We start from the raw sequence: 19,157 nt of genomic DNA, 5'->3' as shown, positions 1-19,157 counted from the left end.
GCAAAACAATATGGTTTATATCCATACATACTTTAAAGAGATCTTGCAAATGTTGATTGGGATCCTGAAAAAAATCTCTACATAAGGAAGGAAGGTCAGGTTGGGAAAGGTAATAAAGTGGGAGAAATGGATAAGAAAAAAACAAAGGTTCCCATTAATGGGCAAATTGAGACCTAGAAAAGGGAAGGAGAAAGTCTTACTTCAAGCCACTGAGACAAGTGTCAGAGCTAAGGAGAGAGTGCTGGTATGCTGACTTTTGATTCTGGTACTGCAGTATCTGCATTTGTGGACACTGGATCTTGTATCCTGGGCACTGGTTTACTTTTGTGTGTGTGTGTGTGTGTGTGTGTGTGTGTTAAGTGGAGAGAAGGGGGAAGAGTAGAAGAATGTTGCTGTTCAGGATGAGTTATCTCTAGGATTCTTAGTGGCTAGAGATTTATTTCTTAGACCCCAAATAAATATCAGCATTAGGAAGAGTAGATAGAAGGCAAGATCTATTTGTGTTCAGATGCCGTAGATAAGGTCTGCAAAGAAATTATTCAAGGCAGGAAAGGGGACCGTACTCCCAACCAAACACCAAAGACTGTTCTACCAGAGGCTTTCTTTACATTTTCTTTTCAATAGGTCTGTTACCTAGACCTGCAGGAATATCCCTCTTCTATCTTTACTGGGCCCCTACTTCCTGGCTAACCCTTACAGAGCTCTGATTCCTCCCAGCTTCCTGGCATAAAAAAAAAAAAAATCCTCTTTCCATTAGATCTCTTAGAGACAAAGATTGGGTGGGTCTTAGTGGCACCCGAAGCTATTGGGTTGACACTTTATCGTACCTCATCTAAAACAACTTTTTCTCCTGCTCCCTCTCCTCTCCTCTCCCGCCCTCCCCCCCTGCGGCTTCCTGACTCTATTCCATCTTTTCTTCCCACTTTCTTTTCTTTCTTCCTCTTCGCCCCCTCTTTTCTTCTTCTCCCAGGCTTATTCCTTAGTCTTATGGCATAGTCCACCCTAGATTATGATTTGTTCCTACTATGACCTTTAGAGGCTGCTGCTTTCTTAGCTTCAATCCTCCCTCTCTAAGCTTTGGAATTCCTGAACTGGGAGATCTACCTGCCCACTGACAACAAGATGAGAGAAATCAGAGTCCAGCATGCATTGTATTCCACTTCCTCAGATTCTGAGCCAGGGCTTGAAGAGACAGAATTGTAGAAACTGACAAGAGCAGAGCTTTACTGAGGAACAAGGGAGTCTTTAATATAATAACAGCTAGCACTATGTAACGCCTTAAGGTTTGCTAAGTGCTTTATATATATCTCATTTTACCTTTACAAAAACTCTGAGATGAGGTGCTGTTATCACCATTTTACAGATAAGGAACCTCAGGCAGGTGGTTAACTGACTTACTAGGGTAATAACTAGTATCTGAGGCTAGATTTGAGTTCAGGGTTTTTTGATCCTACTTTTATTTATTTATTTATTTATTTTTAAATAACTTTTTATTGACAAAACCCATACCAGGGTAATTTTTTACGGCATTATCCCTTGCATTCACTTCTGTTCCGATTTTTCCCCTCCCTCCCTCCACCCCCTCCCCCAAATGGCAAGCAGTCCTTTACATGTTGAATAGGTTACAGTATATCCTAGACACAATATATGTGTGCAGAACCGAACAGTTCTCTTGTTGCACAGGGAGAATTGGATTCAGAAGGTATAAATAACCCGGGAAGAAAAACAAAAATGCAAGCAGTTTATATTCATTTCCCAGTGTTCTTTCTTTGGGTGTAGCTGCTTCTGTCCATCCTTGATCAATTGAAACTGAATTAACTCTCTTTATCAAAGAGATCCACTTCCATCAGAATACATCCTCAAACAGTATCGTTGTTGAGGTATATAATGATCTGGTTCTGCTCATTTCACTTAGCATCAGTTCATGTAAATCTCGCCAATTGATCCTACTTTTACCACCTACCTGTCTCAAGTCTTAGGAAGCACATAGTAAGTGTAAGTGAAGGTAAGTGAAGAATTCACAGATTTGCACTTCAAGCTGTTGCTTATCCAACCCTTTCTCCATGACTCAAATTTCCCATCTATAAAATAGGAAAAACAGTATCTCACCGCTTCCCTATCTCCTTGGTGAGAATAATGGCAAGGACTGTTGTTTGGAAGATGCTTTAAAGTTTTACAAGTCTGTCTAAATAGGAGTCCTTTTGCCATTAAATAAAAGGACTATTTCCCCTTTCTGTTTCTCACCCTCTAACCTACTAAATGTAGTATCTCTGGCTTTCTAGTGTTAATAGATTTGTAGTTATAAGGGAACTTAGAGATGATTTGGTCCAATCCTTTCATTTAACAGTTGAGAAAACTGGTTCATAGAGGAAAATTATTTACCTCAAGTTACACTGTTCTCTTCTTTTGTATAGTATATGATGGTTCTCTGGGAGAGCAGGTTTCTTGGAGAGGTTTTCTGGAGGCAGCCTTAGTAGCAGTTCATAGTAATGATCACTTCAAATGCAGCCAGCTGATAAAATCCAAACGTTTATTTGCTCCTTCCAAGTCTTATCTCTTTCCTTGGGCCCCATTAGCTTTCTCTCTGCTTGGTTTCAAGAGCTCTTGAAGCTTGTCTTTTAGCTCTTCCAGCTTCTACCTCTAGCTCAACTCTGACTTGTGGTTTCTCAATCTCCAACTGACACTCTCCTCTCAATGTTTTCAACTGAACTGATTGACTGATTGAAGCTCTAAGAGCTTCTTATATATGATCTCTTAAAGGTGTGAACCCAAAGGTTGACTCCTCCTCTGAGAGAGTGGGATTGTGGGTTTCTAACTTGTGAATTTGCAGAACTTGTGAACTAATGTGTGGCTAATGGGTGAACTCTCAAAGGTGTTAACTTAAGCATTTCTATCAATACTAGTGACTTAACACCTTGTAAGGATTTGCTCTAATGTGTGAACCAGTAAGCATTGTATCAATTCCATTGGGTTAACACTAGGATTCTAACAACACTGGTCTCTGTTTTCAAAGCCAGTGGTGTTTCCAACACACCATAATGCTGAATGCAACAAGTCAGTTCAATTGTCAATAAATATTTATTCAGTACCTACTGTGGACCAGATACTGTGCTAGACACTGGAAGTACAAAAAAAAAGTTAAAGACAGTACCTGTTTTCAAGGATTTCACAACCTACAGAGGGAGATGACAAGCAAACACAAATGTATAAACAAGTTATATGCAGGATAAAAAGAAAATAATTAAAGGAGGAAAGACAGTGGAATTAAGAGTAATTGGGAAAGGCTTGTGGTATAAGATGAGATTTTAGTTGGGTCTTAAAGGAGGCCAAGAAAGCCAGGAGATGGAAATGAGGAGGTATAACATTGCAGGCATGAGAGACAGAGAAAATGCCCAGAGCTGAAAGATGGAGAGCCTTATCGGTGGAATAGCCAGAAAACCAATGTCACTGGATCAGAGAATTCATGTTGGGGAAGAAGGTTTAAGAGAGGGCTGTGTTCAGAAGGACCTTTCAAGCCACACAGAGGATTTTATATTTGATCCCAGAGATGACAGAAGTCACTGGAGGATATTAGGTAATGAGCTGAAGAACAAGGGAGTCTTTAATATAATAACAGCTAGCACTGATGTAACACTTTAAGGTTTGCTAAGTGCTTTATAAATATCTCATTTTACCTTTACAAAAACTCTGAGATGTAGGTGCTATTATTATCACCATTTTACAGATGAGAAACCTCAGGCAGGTGGTTAAGTGACTTGCTTATCACTTTTATTTTTTTTATTATTTTTTATCTGATCATACCTGTGCTTTGGGAAGAGTGGGGAAGAGACTAGAAACGGACTGGCCTACAAGCAGGTTATTTCAGTAATCCAGGTGTGGGTGATGAGGGCCTACACTAGAATGGCAGCAGTGACAGAGGAGAGAAGAAGGCATATTCAAGAGCCATTACAAAGATGAAATAGAACTTGTTGGCAAAAGATTGGATATGGAGATTGGGAGATAGTGAAGGATGACTTTCAGACTATGAGCCAAAGGGACTGAGAGTATGGTGTTGCCTCCTAAAGTAATAGGGAAAATGGAAGCTGGAGAGAGTTTAGGGAAAAAATATAACAAGGTCAATTTTAGACATGAGTACTGGAATCCAGTCTGAGATGTCTGAAAGGCAGAAATGTGAAATTGTGAGATTGCAGATCAGCAGGAAGGTTGGGATAGGATAGATCATCAGCTTAGAGGTGGTAATTAGACCCAAGGGAACTGATGAGATCCCCAAGTGAAAATGTTTCTCTTCCTTTTCATTAGGCAATGAGGCATAAGTATTAAAAGAAAATGTTTTTGTCTTTAAAAAAAAAAAAGAGAGATCCCCAAGTGAAGTTATATAAAAGGAGAAGAGAAAAAAGGTCCAGGATAGTATCCTGTGAAATATCATGGACACAATCTAGAAGAGAATCTAGCAAAAGAGATGAAAGGAGAAGCAGGATAGATAAGAGGGGAACCAGGACAGTGGTGTCCCAAAAACTTTGAGAAAAGAGGGTATTAAGAAGAGAGTGATCAACAGGATCAAAGACTGCAGAGAGTCAAGGAGGAAAACTGAAAAAAGGACATTAGATTGGGCGATTAGTAGACAGAATAGTTTTGATGGAACTAAGGAGAAGCAAATATTTATTGAATACCTACTTCATACCAAGTATTGTATTAAGGGAGATATCAAAGAAGACAGTGCCTGTCTCAAAGTTCACTAACTAGTTGGAAAGCTGAAACATGCAAATGTGATATGGTTAAATAAACATTGTAAGGTAATATGATTATGTCCTAAACTGAGAGCTTTATAAGAAAAGGAAAATAATACTTCATCGAAGGTTGTAATGATCTGGAAGGGTTTCACAGGGAAGATGAGACATGAATTGGTTCCTGAAGGATAAACAGAATTTGGAGAGGGGAGGACAGAAATGGTATGAGAGCTAGCTAGGACTTTGGATTGAACATAGCATGTTTGGAAGACTTTAAGATACAGAGCTCTATATAATAATAGCAAATAACAATCCATGCAATGCTTTAAAGTGTGCAAAAAGCTCTGCATGTGTTATTCCACTTGGTCTAATGTTAATTGAAACATGTTCAACCACAGTTTGAGTTTTAGAGCACCTAGGGGACTTTAGCTATGGCCTAATCCAACTGCTTATTTTACCGATTTGCAAACTTTCCCATGGGGTTTAGTTTCTTACTTAAGGGCTACATAAATAACAAATCAGGATTTGAATTCATATCTTCTCTAAGTACAATGTGCTGCTCCATAATGGAGAGAGCACTGGAAATTAGATTCAGGAAGACCCAAACTTGAATCCAATCAAAATATAGGACTCTGACTGCTGAAAACTGCATTGACTCCTGAAATACTCTACAAAGGGCTTTAAAGATATTTTTATCCTCAAAACAATCTTGGAATAGAAGAAACCGAGGCAGACTGTGGTTAAGTGCCATGTCCAGTACCATCAGCCAGTGAGTATCTGAGGTTAGATTTGAATTTAGGTTTCTTTGATTCCAGGTGCATTCTCTATTCACTGAGGCACCTGGCTATCATGACTAACAACTGAGTGGGGAGTCTGATAGACATGGCAGAGGGAAGGCTGAGAGCCTGATCTAAAATGGAACAGAGATGAGATACAGTAATTCTTCCCATGCCACACGATCAAAGTATTCTCCTGGTAAGCTAGCAGTTCAGTTATCCCCAATTCCTTTGCTAATTAATTAGCTCAGGTCATTGAAATTGGGCAAAGAACTCACTTATTTTTCCTACTCATTCATTCCCTTATTCATCTTATAGAACTAATGAATTCTATTCATCTAAATTAATCAAGTTTGTTGAGTATCATTTCTGTGTCCAAGGACCCCTCTGAGTAGAGAAGAGAACACATTTCCCTGATCTTATGCAGTTTATACTCTCATTTATTGGGGAAACAGTATGTTCAAAAAGAAGTATAACAATATGAACTGATGCTGAGCAAACAAGCAGAACCAGGAATACATTGTACACAGTAACAGAAAGAATGTTCAATGATCAAGTATAAAAGACTTGATTCTTCTCAGTGGGTCAGTGATCCAAAGCAAACCCAATAGACTTTGGACAGAAGATGCCATCTGCATCCAGAGAAAGAACCAAAGAGCCTGAATGTAAATCAACACATGCTATATTCTTTTTTAGGAGGTTTTTTTTTTTTTTTATCTCTGCCATGATTTTTTCCTTCTGTTCTGATTTTTCACTCCCAACATGATTCATAAAGTAATGTGTATTAAAAATAAATAAATTTACTAGAAAAAGAAGTATAATAATTAAGATAAATATTTTAAATTTAAAAGATATTAAATAAAATTATATTAAAATTTAATTAAATAAAAATATTGCACACCATAAAAAATGTATATTTTTGTTAAGCACTGAATTTCTATGGTAATCATGTCCCTAGTGTTTTCTTAGGAATAGTTCCTGGGGTGCTTTTCTGGGCCTTACTCTCTCCTCTTAAATGGCATATGCTTTCTTCATTCTAATTTAAATGCAGTTATGAATTATTAGGCTCTTCTTTATGTGGATGGTAATATATATAATATAGCAACATAACACAAAATAATATCATACTAACCGCCTAGATCATACACTCCAGTAGGCTTGGACAATTAGGTAACTTCTCTCTCAATCATAGCATGACTCAATCAGCGGGTAAGCCAAGGTAAAGGGTAGGAAAGGAATACGATGGGCCCTGGGTGCCAGGCAGCCCTGGCAGTGATGGCTTGGTCCTACACTTCCCTAAGGGGCTGGGTTCGGGATAAGGGGGCAGGAGATGACGTTGGAGGCTGACCGGCCCTTATTTCTTCTGCAGGCCATCTGGGCCCGAGGTCTTCCTGCCCAGGGGCACCATGGCTTGGCCCCGCATTTCCAGCACTACCATGGCCGTCCTCTTCCTGGTCCAGACGGGCCTCCTGCTCTACCTGTATTCGCACCACAACCACCTGCTGCCCCCGTTCAGGGAGAAGCCGGCCCACGTCCACGTGCTGATCCTGTCTTCCTGGCGCTCGGGCTCCTCCTTTGTGGGCCAGCTCTTCAGCCAGCACCCGGACGTCTTTTACCTGATGGAGCCGGCCTGGCACGTGTGGGTGACCCTCTCCCAGAGCAACGCCGAGGTGCTCCACATGGCCGTGCGGGACCTGGTGCGCTCCGTCTTCCTCTGTGACATGAACGTGTTCAGCGCCTACCTGCCCTGGTACCGAACCCTGTCGGACCTCTTCCAGTGGGCCGTCAGCCGGGCCCTGTGCTCCCCGCCGGCCTGCAGCGCCTTCCGCAGAGAGGACATCACGAGCGAGGCCGCCTGCAAGAGCCGCTGTGGGCAGCAGCCCTTCCAGGCCCTGGCCAAGGCCTGCCGCTCCTACAGCCACGTGGTGCTCAAGGAGGTGCGCTTCTTCAACCTGCAGGTGCTCTTCCCGCTGCTGACCGACCCCTCCCTCAACCTGCACATCATCCACTTGGTCCGGGACCCGCGGGCCGTGCTCAAGTCCCGGGAGCAGTCGGCCAAGGCCTTGGCGCGGGACAACGGCATCGTGCTGGGCACCAACGGGACCTGGGTGGAGGCCGACCCCGGGCTGCGCGTGGTGCAGGAGGTGTGCCGCAGCCACGTGCGCATCACCGAGGCGGCCCTGCACAAGCCGCCGCCCTTTCTGCGGGGCCGCTACCGCCTGGTGCGCTTCGAGGACTTGGTGCGCAACCCGCTGGTCGAGATCCGAGGCATGTATGACTTCGCCGGCCTTCGCCTCACGCCGCAGCTGGAGGGCTGGATCTACAACATCACGCACGGCCGGGGGCCTGGTCAGCTTCAGGAGGCCTTCAAGATCACCTCCCGGGACGCTCTCAACGTCTCCCAGGCCTGGCGCCAAGCGCTCCCCTTCCCCAAGATCCACCGGGTACAAGAGCTGTGTGCCGGGGCCCTCCGCGCGCTGGGCTACCGGCCCGTTGACTCTGAGAAGGAACAGAAGGATCTCGCTCTGGATTTAGTGCTTCCCCAGGGAAGGAGCAAGTTCAGCTGGACCTCCTTTGCGTCTTCTGATGCGCGAGAAAAGTAGGACGCAAAGCCCGTCTACACTTCCTGGGCCCTGGGAAGCTTTTCCTTATGCACGTTGTAAAACCATCCGCTACCTGGAGCGTTCCCTAGTCGCCTAAATGGAAGGAGGGGCCGCCTGGGAGAGAAAAGCTGGGTGATCTCAACAGTAGAAGAGGATTTCCCCACTAATACTCAGATTTGCTGATGCGGGGAACAGTTTTATACGGATAATACCCAATTGATAGGGTTTTTTTTTTAAAGTTTCAAAGCACCATTGATTTTTCTCTCTTTACTATAATTTTTCTTTGGCTTCTTTTTAGTGGAGCAAATCTTTTATTTCCTTCCTACCAGTCCTCATCCCCTTTTTCCTGTTATCTTTTGATAACCTGGCCAACCTATCTACCTATAGCATGGGGAGAGGGGGAGGGAATGAGTTATATGATGCACCACCAGCTGCCTCTATAAAAGTTATTTCCTCTCTGTCCCCACCCCATCTCTTTGTTCATTGGTATATGTCTTTTATGTCTATATTTTATGTAGTCTTAGTCAATATATGAATTGTATTTTTAGTTCTAACTTCTTTTCTTTGTACTATTTCATGTCTTTTCATATTTATTTGTGTTCTTTGTATTTGTCATTTTTTAATGGCATTCGAATTATCCTATCTGTATTGTAGAGGATAGATTGCTGATCTTGATGCCAGGATCAACACTTGAAAATTGTGAGATCAGCTAAGTGGCCCAGTGGATAAAATTGCAGGCCTGGAATTAAAAGGTACTCTTCTTTGTGAATTAAAATCTGGCCTCAGATATTTACTAGCTGTATGACCCTGGGCAAGTCATTTAATCCTGTTTGCCTCAATTCTTCATCTGTCAAATGAACTGTAGAAGGCAATAGCAAAACAGTGTAGTATCTTTGCCCAGAAAACCCCAAATGGGGTATAAAAGAATCAGACAGGACTAAAAAAAAAAAAAAACACTCAAAAGCAACAAAGCTATAGATGCTACTCACTTAAGCTCACTGAGTCTTAGGCAATCCTTTCACTATAAATTATAGGTGAATGTGCTCTTTGTAGATGTGGGGAATTCCATATCCTGACCTCTCATGCTGATGAATTCACAAGTTATTAAAATATAATTTTTCTTTATATTAATATACCACAACTGGTTTAGCTACTCAATCATTCAACATTTTCCTTTTTTAATTTTTCATCATATATAACATAACTTTGAATATCTTTACAAAAACAATGTTTTTAAAAATATATATTCTTGATACAAATTTCTAGTAATGAGATTATTAAGTTGAAAATATGATCAGTTTTATATTTCTTTTTTGCATAAAGATCTATTTTTTCAGCATCACCAACAATATCTATTTCTTCACATTTCCACCAGCATTTAATTTTGTTATTGTATCTGTTTTTCTAGATATAAAGAATTACCTTCCTTTGATTCACACTTTTAAAATTAATAAGATCAGTTTTTTCCAAGCAATTATTTATGTAGTTTATATATCTTCTTTTGTAAATTTTCTATCCATATTCTTTTACTATTGGAAATGAGGCTAGGTCTTATATACCCCTGTGTTCTGGATGTCAGGTTTTTATCTTATTAAAAGAAAGATTTTTCCCCAAACAATTGTTTTTTTTTTAATCTTGGTTGTATTATTTCTCATTGTATAGAATTATTTTGTTTTTATGTGAATAGAATCAAATCCATTTACCTTTTGCTAGAAAGACCAAATTTTATCTACTTTCTAAAACAGAGCAAAATATATTATTACATTTTCTTCTAACCTTTCTGTGTGGTTTAAAAATAATTAATTTATTGATCTTTCTGAAATTTATTTTGTGATTTATGGTATGAGATATGGAACTTAATTTGAGGTATGTGTCTGTATATGTGTAGGTGTAAGACACAACTAAGTTTCCCAACAGTGTAATTGAATAGGATAATTTCTTCTCCCCAGTGTTAATATATAGAGGTTTAGTAAACATGAATTTTTAATATACCTTTGGTATTCTTTCTGGAATTTCTATTCTGGTCCATCGATTAATTTTTCCGCAGTCATAATTTAGAAGTATATGCAAGCATGTGTTCACTTGCTTAAATCCATGACTTAGATGCTGTATGAAAAGACTTTATTGGTCTTAGTATCCCATCCTCATTCTTAATAACACAGTCTCAGATCCAAATCATTCTGTAATCTTCTAAGGATTTCTCTTTCTCTCTCCCTCTCTTCCCTCCCTTTCCCCCCTTTCCCTTTCTCTCCCTCCTTCCTCCTCCCCTGCTTTCACTCATCACTACAGGACTGGCCTGAAGCAAAATTACAGTCTCAAATTTCTCTTTTTTCTTTCAGTCTTTCCTTTTAGCAAACCCCTTTCCTCTCTATCTTCCTTCTTCTACCCCTAAACTTGCCTAATACTCTTATCCCTCTTTTCAAAGCTTTCAGCTTCTTTTCTAACTCTCAAATAGCACTTTAGAACAGATCTGTTAAACTAATTCACACTGAGGGATTCAATTCCATAGTGCAACTAGTTGGCTCAGTGGCTAGAGGACAAAACCTAGGTCAGGAAGACTCTTCTTCCCCAGTTTAAATATGGCCTCAGACAAATACTAGTTGTGTGACCCTGGGCAAGTCACTTAACTCTGTTTGCCTCAGTTTCCTCATCTGTAAAATGAGCTGGAGAAGGAAATGGCAAATCATTTCAGTAACTCTGCCGGGAAAATCCCAAATAGGGTCCCAAAGAATTGGACACAACTGAAATGACTCAACAATGAAGAAGTAGAAAAAATTGCACAAAGGATTTCATAATATCCTCCAAGGCAACAAATGATTTTAATGTGAGTGTGAGCACAGTGAAGGATAGCAAAAAATAGTGGAAAATATAGAGTTTGGGATCAATAAATGTTTTAGATTGCTCAGAAACCTTGTGACTACACATCATGAAAATTTTAAGAAACAATTTGGGGACATTTAAGTGGTGAAACAGGTAGATTATTAGCCCTGGAATCAGGAGGAGAGTTCAAATCCAGCTTCAGATCCATGGCACTTATTAACTATATGATTCCAGCCAAGTCACTTAACACTGATTGTCTCACAAAATAATATGAAAAAAGACAATTCCAAAGGACTCATAATGAAAAATGCTATTTACCTCCAGAGAGGGAACTGATGAAGTCTGACTACAAATTGAAACATAATTTTTTCACTTTATTTTTCTTGCTTTTCTTTTTTTTAACATGGCTGATATGGAAATATGTTTTGCATAATTTCACACATGTAATTGATATCACACTGTTTGCCTTCTCAATAGTTGGGGGAGAAGTGGGAAGGAGGGAAAAATAGGACTTAAAAATTTTAATGTTAAAAATAAATAATAAATGTATTTTTAAAAAGAAATCATTCACAAGGCACTGGATAGAATGAACACCAAAAAAAAAAACCCTCCAAAATTGATTTTGACAATAATTTAAAAGATAGAAAGTGACTGACTATTCATATATTTGGATTAGATGTGGACTCTTAGATCATTGACGATAGCAAAGGTAAAAATCAACACTAAGTTAAAAGTAAGTAAAACCATAAGAAGAAAAAAGCTTTATCTCATGAAAATAGCTCCAATCCAGTTCAATAAAACTATTGGTGTTGAAAAATAGGAAATGAATAAAGGGTGGGGCAGCTAGGGGCATAGTGAATAGAGCACCAGCTCTGGAATCAGGAGAACCTGAATTCAAATCCAGCCACAGAATTTGACATTTCCTAATTGTATGAGCTAGAACAAGTCATTCAACCTAGATTACCTTCTCCCCAAAAAAAGAAAGGAAGAAAGGGAAGGAGGGAAGAAGAAAGGAAAAAAGGAAGGAAAGAAGGGAGTAGGGAGGGGAAAAAAAAGAAAAAAAGAATAACGGAAATATACTGATTCTCATTACTACCATTCCTATGGAAGTTTTATTAATGTAAGCAGTGATGATAAAGAAGCCAAAAGAACCTAGAAAGTGCCATTTATCAAGTAGAGAGACATTAATTTAGGGAAAGGTTCTTAACATTTTTTGGTGTGTCATGGATACCCTTGGCAATCTGGTGAAGTCTATATATTCCTTCTCAGAAAAATGGTTTTAAATATATAAAATAAAATACATAGGATTAGAGAGCACACCGATTAATAATGTTGAAAGTTGATAGTCAATAGCATCTATTAAGTACTTCCCGTGGCCTTGTATTGTATTAGTATTGGAGATTCATGGAAAAGCCAAAAATGGTCCTTGCTCTCAAGCCCTGTGCTGCTCCTTCTCTTTCTCTTACACTCAAATAGGGGGAGAGGGAGAGAGAGAAAGGGGAGGGAGGAGAGACAGAGAGAAACAGAGAGACAGAGAGAGGCAGAGAGACAGAGAGAGGCAGAGAGATACACACACAGAGACAGAGACAGAGAGAGAAAGAGACAGAGAGAGAGAGAAAAAAAGAATAATAGAATATAGAAAAAACTAGAGTTATTCCACAGAGGGAAGACACTAAGATTCAGAGAATCTGAGAAATCTTAAAAAACATGAACTCATGGACTCTACCTTTGGTTTAGAGAATATTTATTTGGAGCAGCCTGGTTTTAGAGAAGCTAGGAAAGACTTATATGAACTGAAGCTGAGTGAAGTGAGGAGAACCAGGAGAATTATAATTGTGATACAGGGAGTTACACAGTAACAAGAAGATTGTATGATGATCAACTAAGATAGAATTAACTTTTCTCAGCAATATAATGATCCAAGATAATTCCAATAAATGTGGGATGGAAAATGCCATCTGCATCCAAAGAAATAACTGTGGAAATTAAATATCTAAGCATTTTTAAATTTGTTTTTTCTTTTTCATTTTTTCCCTTTTATTCTGATTTTTTTTAACAACATGACTAATGTTTTAAATGATTGTACATATATAATCTATATCTAATTGCTTGCCTTCTTTGGGAAGGGGGAGGAAAAGGAACTTTGGCACTTAAAATCTTACAAAAATGAATGTTGAAAACTATCTTTACATGTAATTGGAAAAAATAAGTTACTATTAAGGGGGGAAAAGAAAATACTCATTTGGCAAAATGTTATACAAGAGAATGAGTAGTATCACTTCACAAAAATGAAAAATAAACCATGTAAAAGTAAGTTTGTAGAAAGCTTTGGGTAAAAATCTAGCTAAGCCAGAAGGAAAAAAGAACAAAAACTATAGAAAAAGGAACCAGTTGGCCCTATCCTGAGAGCTGCAGAACAATTGCACTTAGACGTACAACATTACATTATATGAGGAAGCAAAAACGACACAGAGATATGTTTGGTAAGAACTCCTGGACCAAACCCAATTGGCAAAGAAAACCCATACTGGAGGTGACATAATTTCAAAAGTATCAAGAGACCAACTTTCAATATTTCTCACAGAAGAGGAAATATCTCAAAATTATAACATCTCAGAGTTAAAAGGTCATCCAGTAGGTTTAGTCCAATTTGTATCTGTATGAGAATCCTCTTTTTCTTCAATATGCTTCTGGAAGACATCCAATGATGATAAACCTACCACATTCCATTTGCCTAATTCTACCAGTTCTCACATTAGAGCAAGGCAGAATATATGTAATTCATCCTCAATTAGCCAGACCTTCAAATACTTAAAAGTTTCCAAAAAAAATCTCTTCTCCAGTTTAACCATCTCTAATTTCTTTAACCAATCCTTGCATGAGAAGAACCCAAGATCAATCATAATCTTGATCCCTTTTGTTTAGGTTTATTCTGACTGCAATACCCTTCCTAAAATATGGCATCCATAAGTAGGATCTGACAAAGGCATAGTACAATGGGATGATGACCCCCCCCCTCCCATGTGGCAGGGTATATATATATTTTTAATGTAGGCTGACTGCATTATTATCATTATTATTACCTTTGATTAGCTATTTCACTAGATAGAGAGCCAGACTTCTAATCAAGAAAACCTGAGTCCAAATTCTTCCTCATATATTTACTGTGTGATGCTGAACTAATCAATTACTTCTCTCTAATCTCCTCATTTGTAAAATGAGGTTAATAACTAACCTTTATATAGCACTTTAAGATTTGCAAAATGCTTTACATATAATATCTCACTGGATTCTTACAACTGGAAATAGGTGCTATTATTTTCATTTTATAGATGAGAAAAAACTGAGGCAGGCAATAATTAAGTGACTTGCCCAGATCATACACCTAGTAAGTGTGTCTAAGGCCAGATTTAAACTCAGTTTTCTTTACTCTAAGACTTAGCCTGATTGCATTAACAACTGAATCTATATCACAGAGTTGTGAGAACTAAATGAGAGATTATTTGTAGGGAGATTTGCTAACTTTAAATCACTATGTAGATCCTAGATTTTATCATAATACATAATACTAATATAAAATTTACATTGATAATCCTATAGAATTTATATCATTAAAATTCCTAGATTTTTTTCAGACAAATAACTATCTAGCCACCTCTCCCGCATCGTCTATTTATTAAGTTAAATTTCTTTTATTCCAAATCTTAGAAGATGACACCTACTTAGACAAGTTCTAAATCTGCCTAACTGAAAAATTGTTTGCCTATAATAAATGAATAAGAAAAAATCATATTATCAGGTAGTACAGGGGATAGAACATCAGAACTGGAGACAGGAAGACTCATCTTCCTGAGTTCAAATGTGGCTTTGAAAAAATGCTAGCTGTGTGATCCTAGGCAAGTCACTTAACTCATTTGCCTCTGTTTCCTCATCTATAAAATGAGTTGGAGAAGGAAATGGCTCCAATATCTTTGCCAAGAAAATTGTAAATGGATCACAAGGAGTTAGATAGGACTGAAAAATGACTGAACATCAAAAGTCAAATTATTACCCCCAAAAGATTAAGATATCATATCACTCCAGTTTGATATCACTTTTTCTTCTCTATAAAATCTTCATTTATAAAGGTATTAAGGACATCCTTGATGAAAATCTGGGACTGGAATACAATTGACTAAAAGCTGTAGAGAAGACAAGATCCTATAAACTTTACCGTTTGTTGACTATGAGAAAAATATTTTATTTGGCAGAGCAAAAAGCTGTCCAGAAAGGTTCTTCTACAACTAGGTGCTTCCTATGCATGTGTTAAGATCATACAATATTCCTTGATAGATTTAGCCACAGTGATAACTTTTTCAAACAGGCCACTAATTATCAATGTCAAGTGATGTATAAAACAGGGAAAAGTACGCTTGGCAACAGTGTTTGCAACTGTCACAGAAAATATTGTTAGAAAATAGAAAAGGGATTCCCTAGAAGTGGTAAAGTCTACCTTTTTGTTTGCAGATTATTTTTATTTCAAGTCCCAGAATGCCTTTCAGACTTTCTTCTCAATTAATTCCAAAGCTATTTGAGGAAGCACCCTAACAATCCAGACAGGAAAAACTAAGTGGCTGAAAAATGCTTAATGCTCCAACTATTACATAGGAGTTGGATGGGAAATTTATTTTATTAGTAAATATAACTATTAAATGTATATAGTTAATATATATGTGTGTGTATACATGTACATACACATATGTATATGTATATATGTGAATATTTAACACATAGAAAGCATATAAATCTTTGTTGAATGAAAGATTCTTTAATAATAGTTCATACTTTTGTAACATTTTCCAGTTTAACAAAATATTACTTAGGTATTACAGATGAATAAGTTGAACCAAAAATTCAGTAGGAAGAATGAAGCAGGTAGGATTGCATTGGAAAACTGTGAAATGCTTCCAGTGATCGCAAGTTGCTCCTGAATACCCATCCTTTAAATACCAGATTTTTAGCTAGGTAGGGTACACATCCCTGTAATCCAAGTTACTGGGGAGCCTGGAGCTGACAGATCTCTTGAGCTCAGGAGTTCTATGATGCAGTGGACTAAGCCAATCAGGCATCTGCTCTAAATTCTTCATCAATCTAGTGAGTCATCGTGTATGAGAAGCTGCCAGGCTGCCTAAAGAGAGATGAATCAGTCTGTGTGAGAAATGGAGCAGGTCAAAATTCCTATGGCAGTCAGTAGTAGGATTCAGCTATTAATAGCACCCAGCCTTGTAAGATAGGGAGTAAAAAAATTAGTCTTAAAAAAATCTAGTGATGTTATATGGCTATGAAACATAGAATTCCATAGTTTCTCAAAAATAGAATTACAGGTGATCCAAAAGACAAAAAAAGCTGCCAGGCTGTAGCATACAAACGGCGATGACTTCTTTTGTGCAAGAAATCAAGCAGAAGTCTGTGACTGGACCTTGGATTTTCTTGATACAGGGACACTAAGAGATTGAGGGATTTGCCAAGATCACACCCTTAGTATGTATTAGAGATGAGATTTGAACTCTGTCTCAAAGGTCAGCTCTTCATCCACTGTGTCAAGTTGCTCCTCAGGACAAACAGGAAATTTAAGATCAGAGAATAAGGTAGGCAGCTCATGTAAGCAGCCACAAGGAATTACCCACTAAGTAAGAGAATACCTCAAGGAAAGATAGTAGATCCTTTATAGTGAGTGTATGGAAGGGAAGACATGGAGGAGAATTAACTGTACAGGAGAAGAATCCAAGGATGGGGTTATGATCTAAATCACTGGAGGCACTAAGAGGTCTTAGATCATCTGAAGTATGCTCCTAGCATATGCTCAAAGTATCTGGTAGATGACCCCGCTTTCCCTAAGTGTGGAGTGAAGCAACTACCCAGAGTACTCTTGACCCAAGAGTACCAAAGACACCTATTACCAGAGATGACATTTTCACCTTCACTGGGCTGACACTGAGCCAGAGAATGTGTGAGGGGAGGTAGCATGTGAGAAGGTGCCATATTCCTCTCTGTATCACACCCTGGACCAGAAGTGACCTCTAATCATATATCCCCTAGCCAGTGTGGACATCATGCCCTCCAAAACTTATCCATAGCTGAAGATCAGATAGTCTTACTTAAAGACTGTTCAGGCAGTCCTTTGGAGGGGAGGATTCAGTGCCTGCTCCCAAATCACAATATGACTCTCCCCCATTCTCTCTTCTTCTTTCCCTTCAACCCACTCCCTGAGCAGGCCCTTATTTGGGAGTCAGCCAGCCCAATAAGTATGGAGGCTCAGCCAGTAGGATATGTGGTTAGTCATCTATATTAGGCCTCCCTCCAGTAAATGGAAAAATAAGACCCTTTTCTCCTATTTCTTCCCTGCTTAGGGAATAGGGTGCATGGTGGGAGGAAAACAGGTGAAGGAAGAGGGATGACTGTGATTTTTGAAGTCTCAGTGTAGATGCTTTAGTTCTTTTTACTCTAATTTATGTAAACTGACTCATGAAAGTTGGATAAAAGAAGGGCCAGTGGAAGTCCTTTTCCACTGCTTTTTTTCTCCCATATATGTGTGGGTGGAGGGGAGGCTAATGAGAAGATGGCCCAAGACTGAGGGGTATAGCATTCATTTCTCTTTGGAGAGCTAGACCTAGGCTAGCCTGGGGTTGGGGATGGATGATCAAGAGGGAACTCCCCTTGGACTTTGCCTCCACATTGGAAGAAAAGGTAGGGTATGCCCAATTTTTTTCTGCCAGGCTATGTACTTTCAATGCATGGTTTCTAAGGTCCTTTCCAGCTTTGAATAATGGTGCTCTGATCCCATGGGCTATACCGGGCCTGAAGTCAGTTGTCCAATTCAGTGGGTCCCAATGTTTCACCCTCTATATGCAAAAATTGTGTTTGAACTCTTGTCATTTCATATTCTACTTATATTATTCTGCAATCATTCTTAAGGCACCATTAATGAATTTTTAGCTTCAGACCCCTGGAGCATAACTCCCCAAGGGGTTTGTAAATCCTGAAATGGGAATTAAGAGCTTAGTGGTTTTTTTTTGGTTGTGTAATCTGTAAATAGTGGAGTAAGTAAGAGGCAGCAATGTTCTGAGGACTTGAGAAGTGTCCAAACATTCACAGAATCATGCATTACATACTAAAGGAGTGTGAGTCTATGAATACAAAATAAAACTTATGAGTAGAGCTCTTTTATCATAATGTTCTTCATGCCCTCTAGTGTCAAAATAAAGGTATTATTTCTGTTGATTCACCATAAAATATAAAATTAAACATCCTGGTTATGTAGACTACAAGTCTTATCTAGTCCTCAATGAAATAAGGTCACTTTGCTGAGAATGGACAATTTCCTCATTATAGATGAGTGTTTATTAAAGATGAAAGGTTGTGGGGGGAGGAAGAATCATTAAAAACAATCCATAGTCATTATTATTAATAATAATATCCTATGCTTTTCAAAGCACTTTTACTTAAATAATGTAATTTGATCCTACAGCCCTATAATGCATTATTGTCCCCATTTCACAAATCAAGAAAGGAAGCCTGGCAGTTTACTGACTTGGGGTTTCAGAACAAATTAGTAATAAAATAAAAAAAGACAATCTTGTCTTGAGAAGCATAGGAAAGAAACAGGAGCAACAGCCCCTCTATGATCAGAGCCCACGTCTGGTCCCAACTCAAACCAACATATATCATTAAAAGAGCACTTGACAGTGACTTAGGATTTGAAAAGCACTTTGGAAATGTTATCTCATTTGAGCCTTACAGCAGTTCTATTATTATCCTGAAAACCAAGGCTAAGTGTCTTGCTTAGCGTCACAGAATTAGTAAGCTGAGACCAGTCTTCCGGATGCCAGGCCCAGTGCTCTATCCACAGTGCCATATAGCACTTATAGAATGCAAGGCCATATTACTTTTTGTGGGCAGCCAAAATGGATGGGATCAACCAAAGCCTTGGCAGTACAGACTTGCTGAGGCAGCAGGAGTTAGAGACTAATGTATTTGAGTGCATGTGGCTATATGGAGGAATTGGAAGGCTGTCAGCCAGTGATTTATAAAGTACACAAACTTAAAATGTCATTCCTCAGGAAAAAAAAAAAAAAACAGTGTTGTCCTCTATTTATTCATGGTGACCCCTAATTTAGTCAATACACATTATTCCTCATGGTAATTATTGTTTCAATGATGATTCAATGATCAAATGAGACAATATAAAGTGT

General features: G+C 38.8%; 1 protein-coding gene across 1 annotated transcript; it reads left to right on the top strand.

Annotated features, from left to right (window-relative positions):
* Window positions 1-6,883: 6,883 nt before the first annotated feature.
* Window positions 6,884-8,556, top strand: LOC127547697 (carbohydrate sulfotransferase 6-like). Its single transcript, XM_051974668.1, has one exon. It carries the CDS (start codon window positions 6,910-6,912, stop codon window positions 8,104-8,106), a length of 1,197 nt encoding a protein of 398 aa, XP_051830628.1. The 5' UTR covers window positions 6,884-6,909; the 3' UTR covers window positions 8,107-8,556.
* Window positions 8,557-19,157: the final 10,601 nt, after the last annotated feature.

Source organism: Antechinus flavipes, chromosome 2, assembly GCF_016432865.1.
Source record: "Antechinus flavipes isolate AdamAnt ecotype Samford, QLD, Australia chromosome 2, AdamAnt_v2, whole genome shotgun sequence".
Lineage (NCBI taxonomy): Eukaryota > Metazoa > Chordata > Mammalia > Dasyuromorphia > Dasyuridae > Antechinus > Antechinus flavipes.
Note: the sequence above shows the minus strand (reverse complement) of the source record. Positions and strands in the feature narration are given on the sequence as shown.

Coding starts and splice junctions, on each gene's coding strand:
- LOC127547697 (XM_051974668.1), top strand. CDS start 6,910: ATGGCTTGGCCCCGCATTTCCAGCACTACCATGGCCGTCCTCTTCCTG.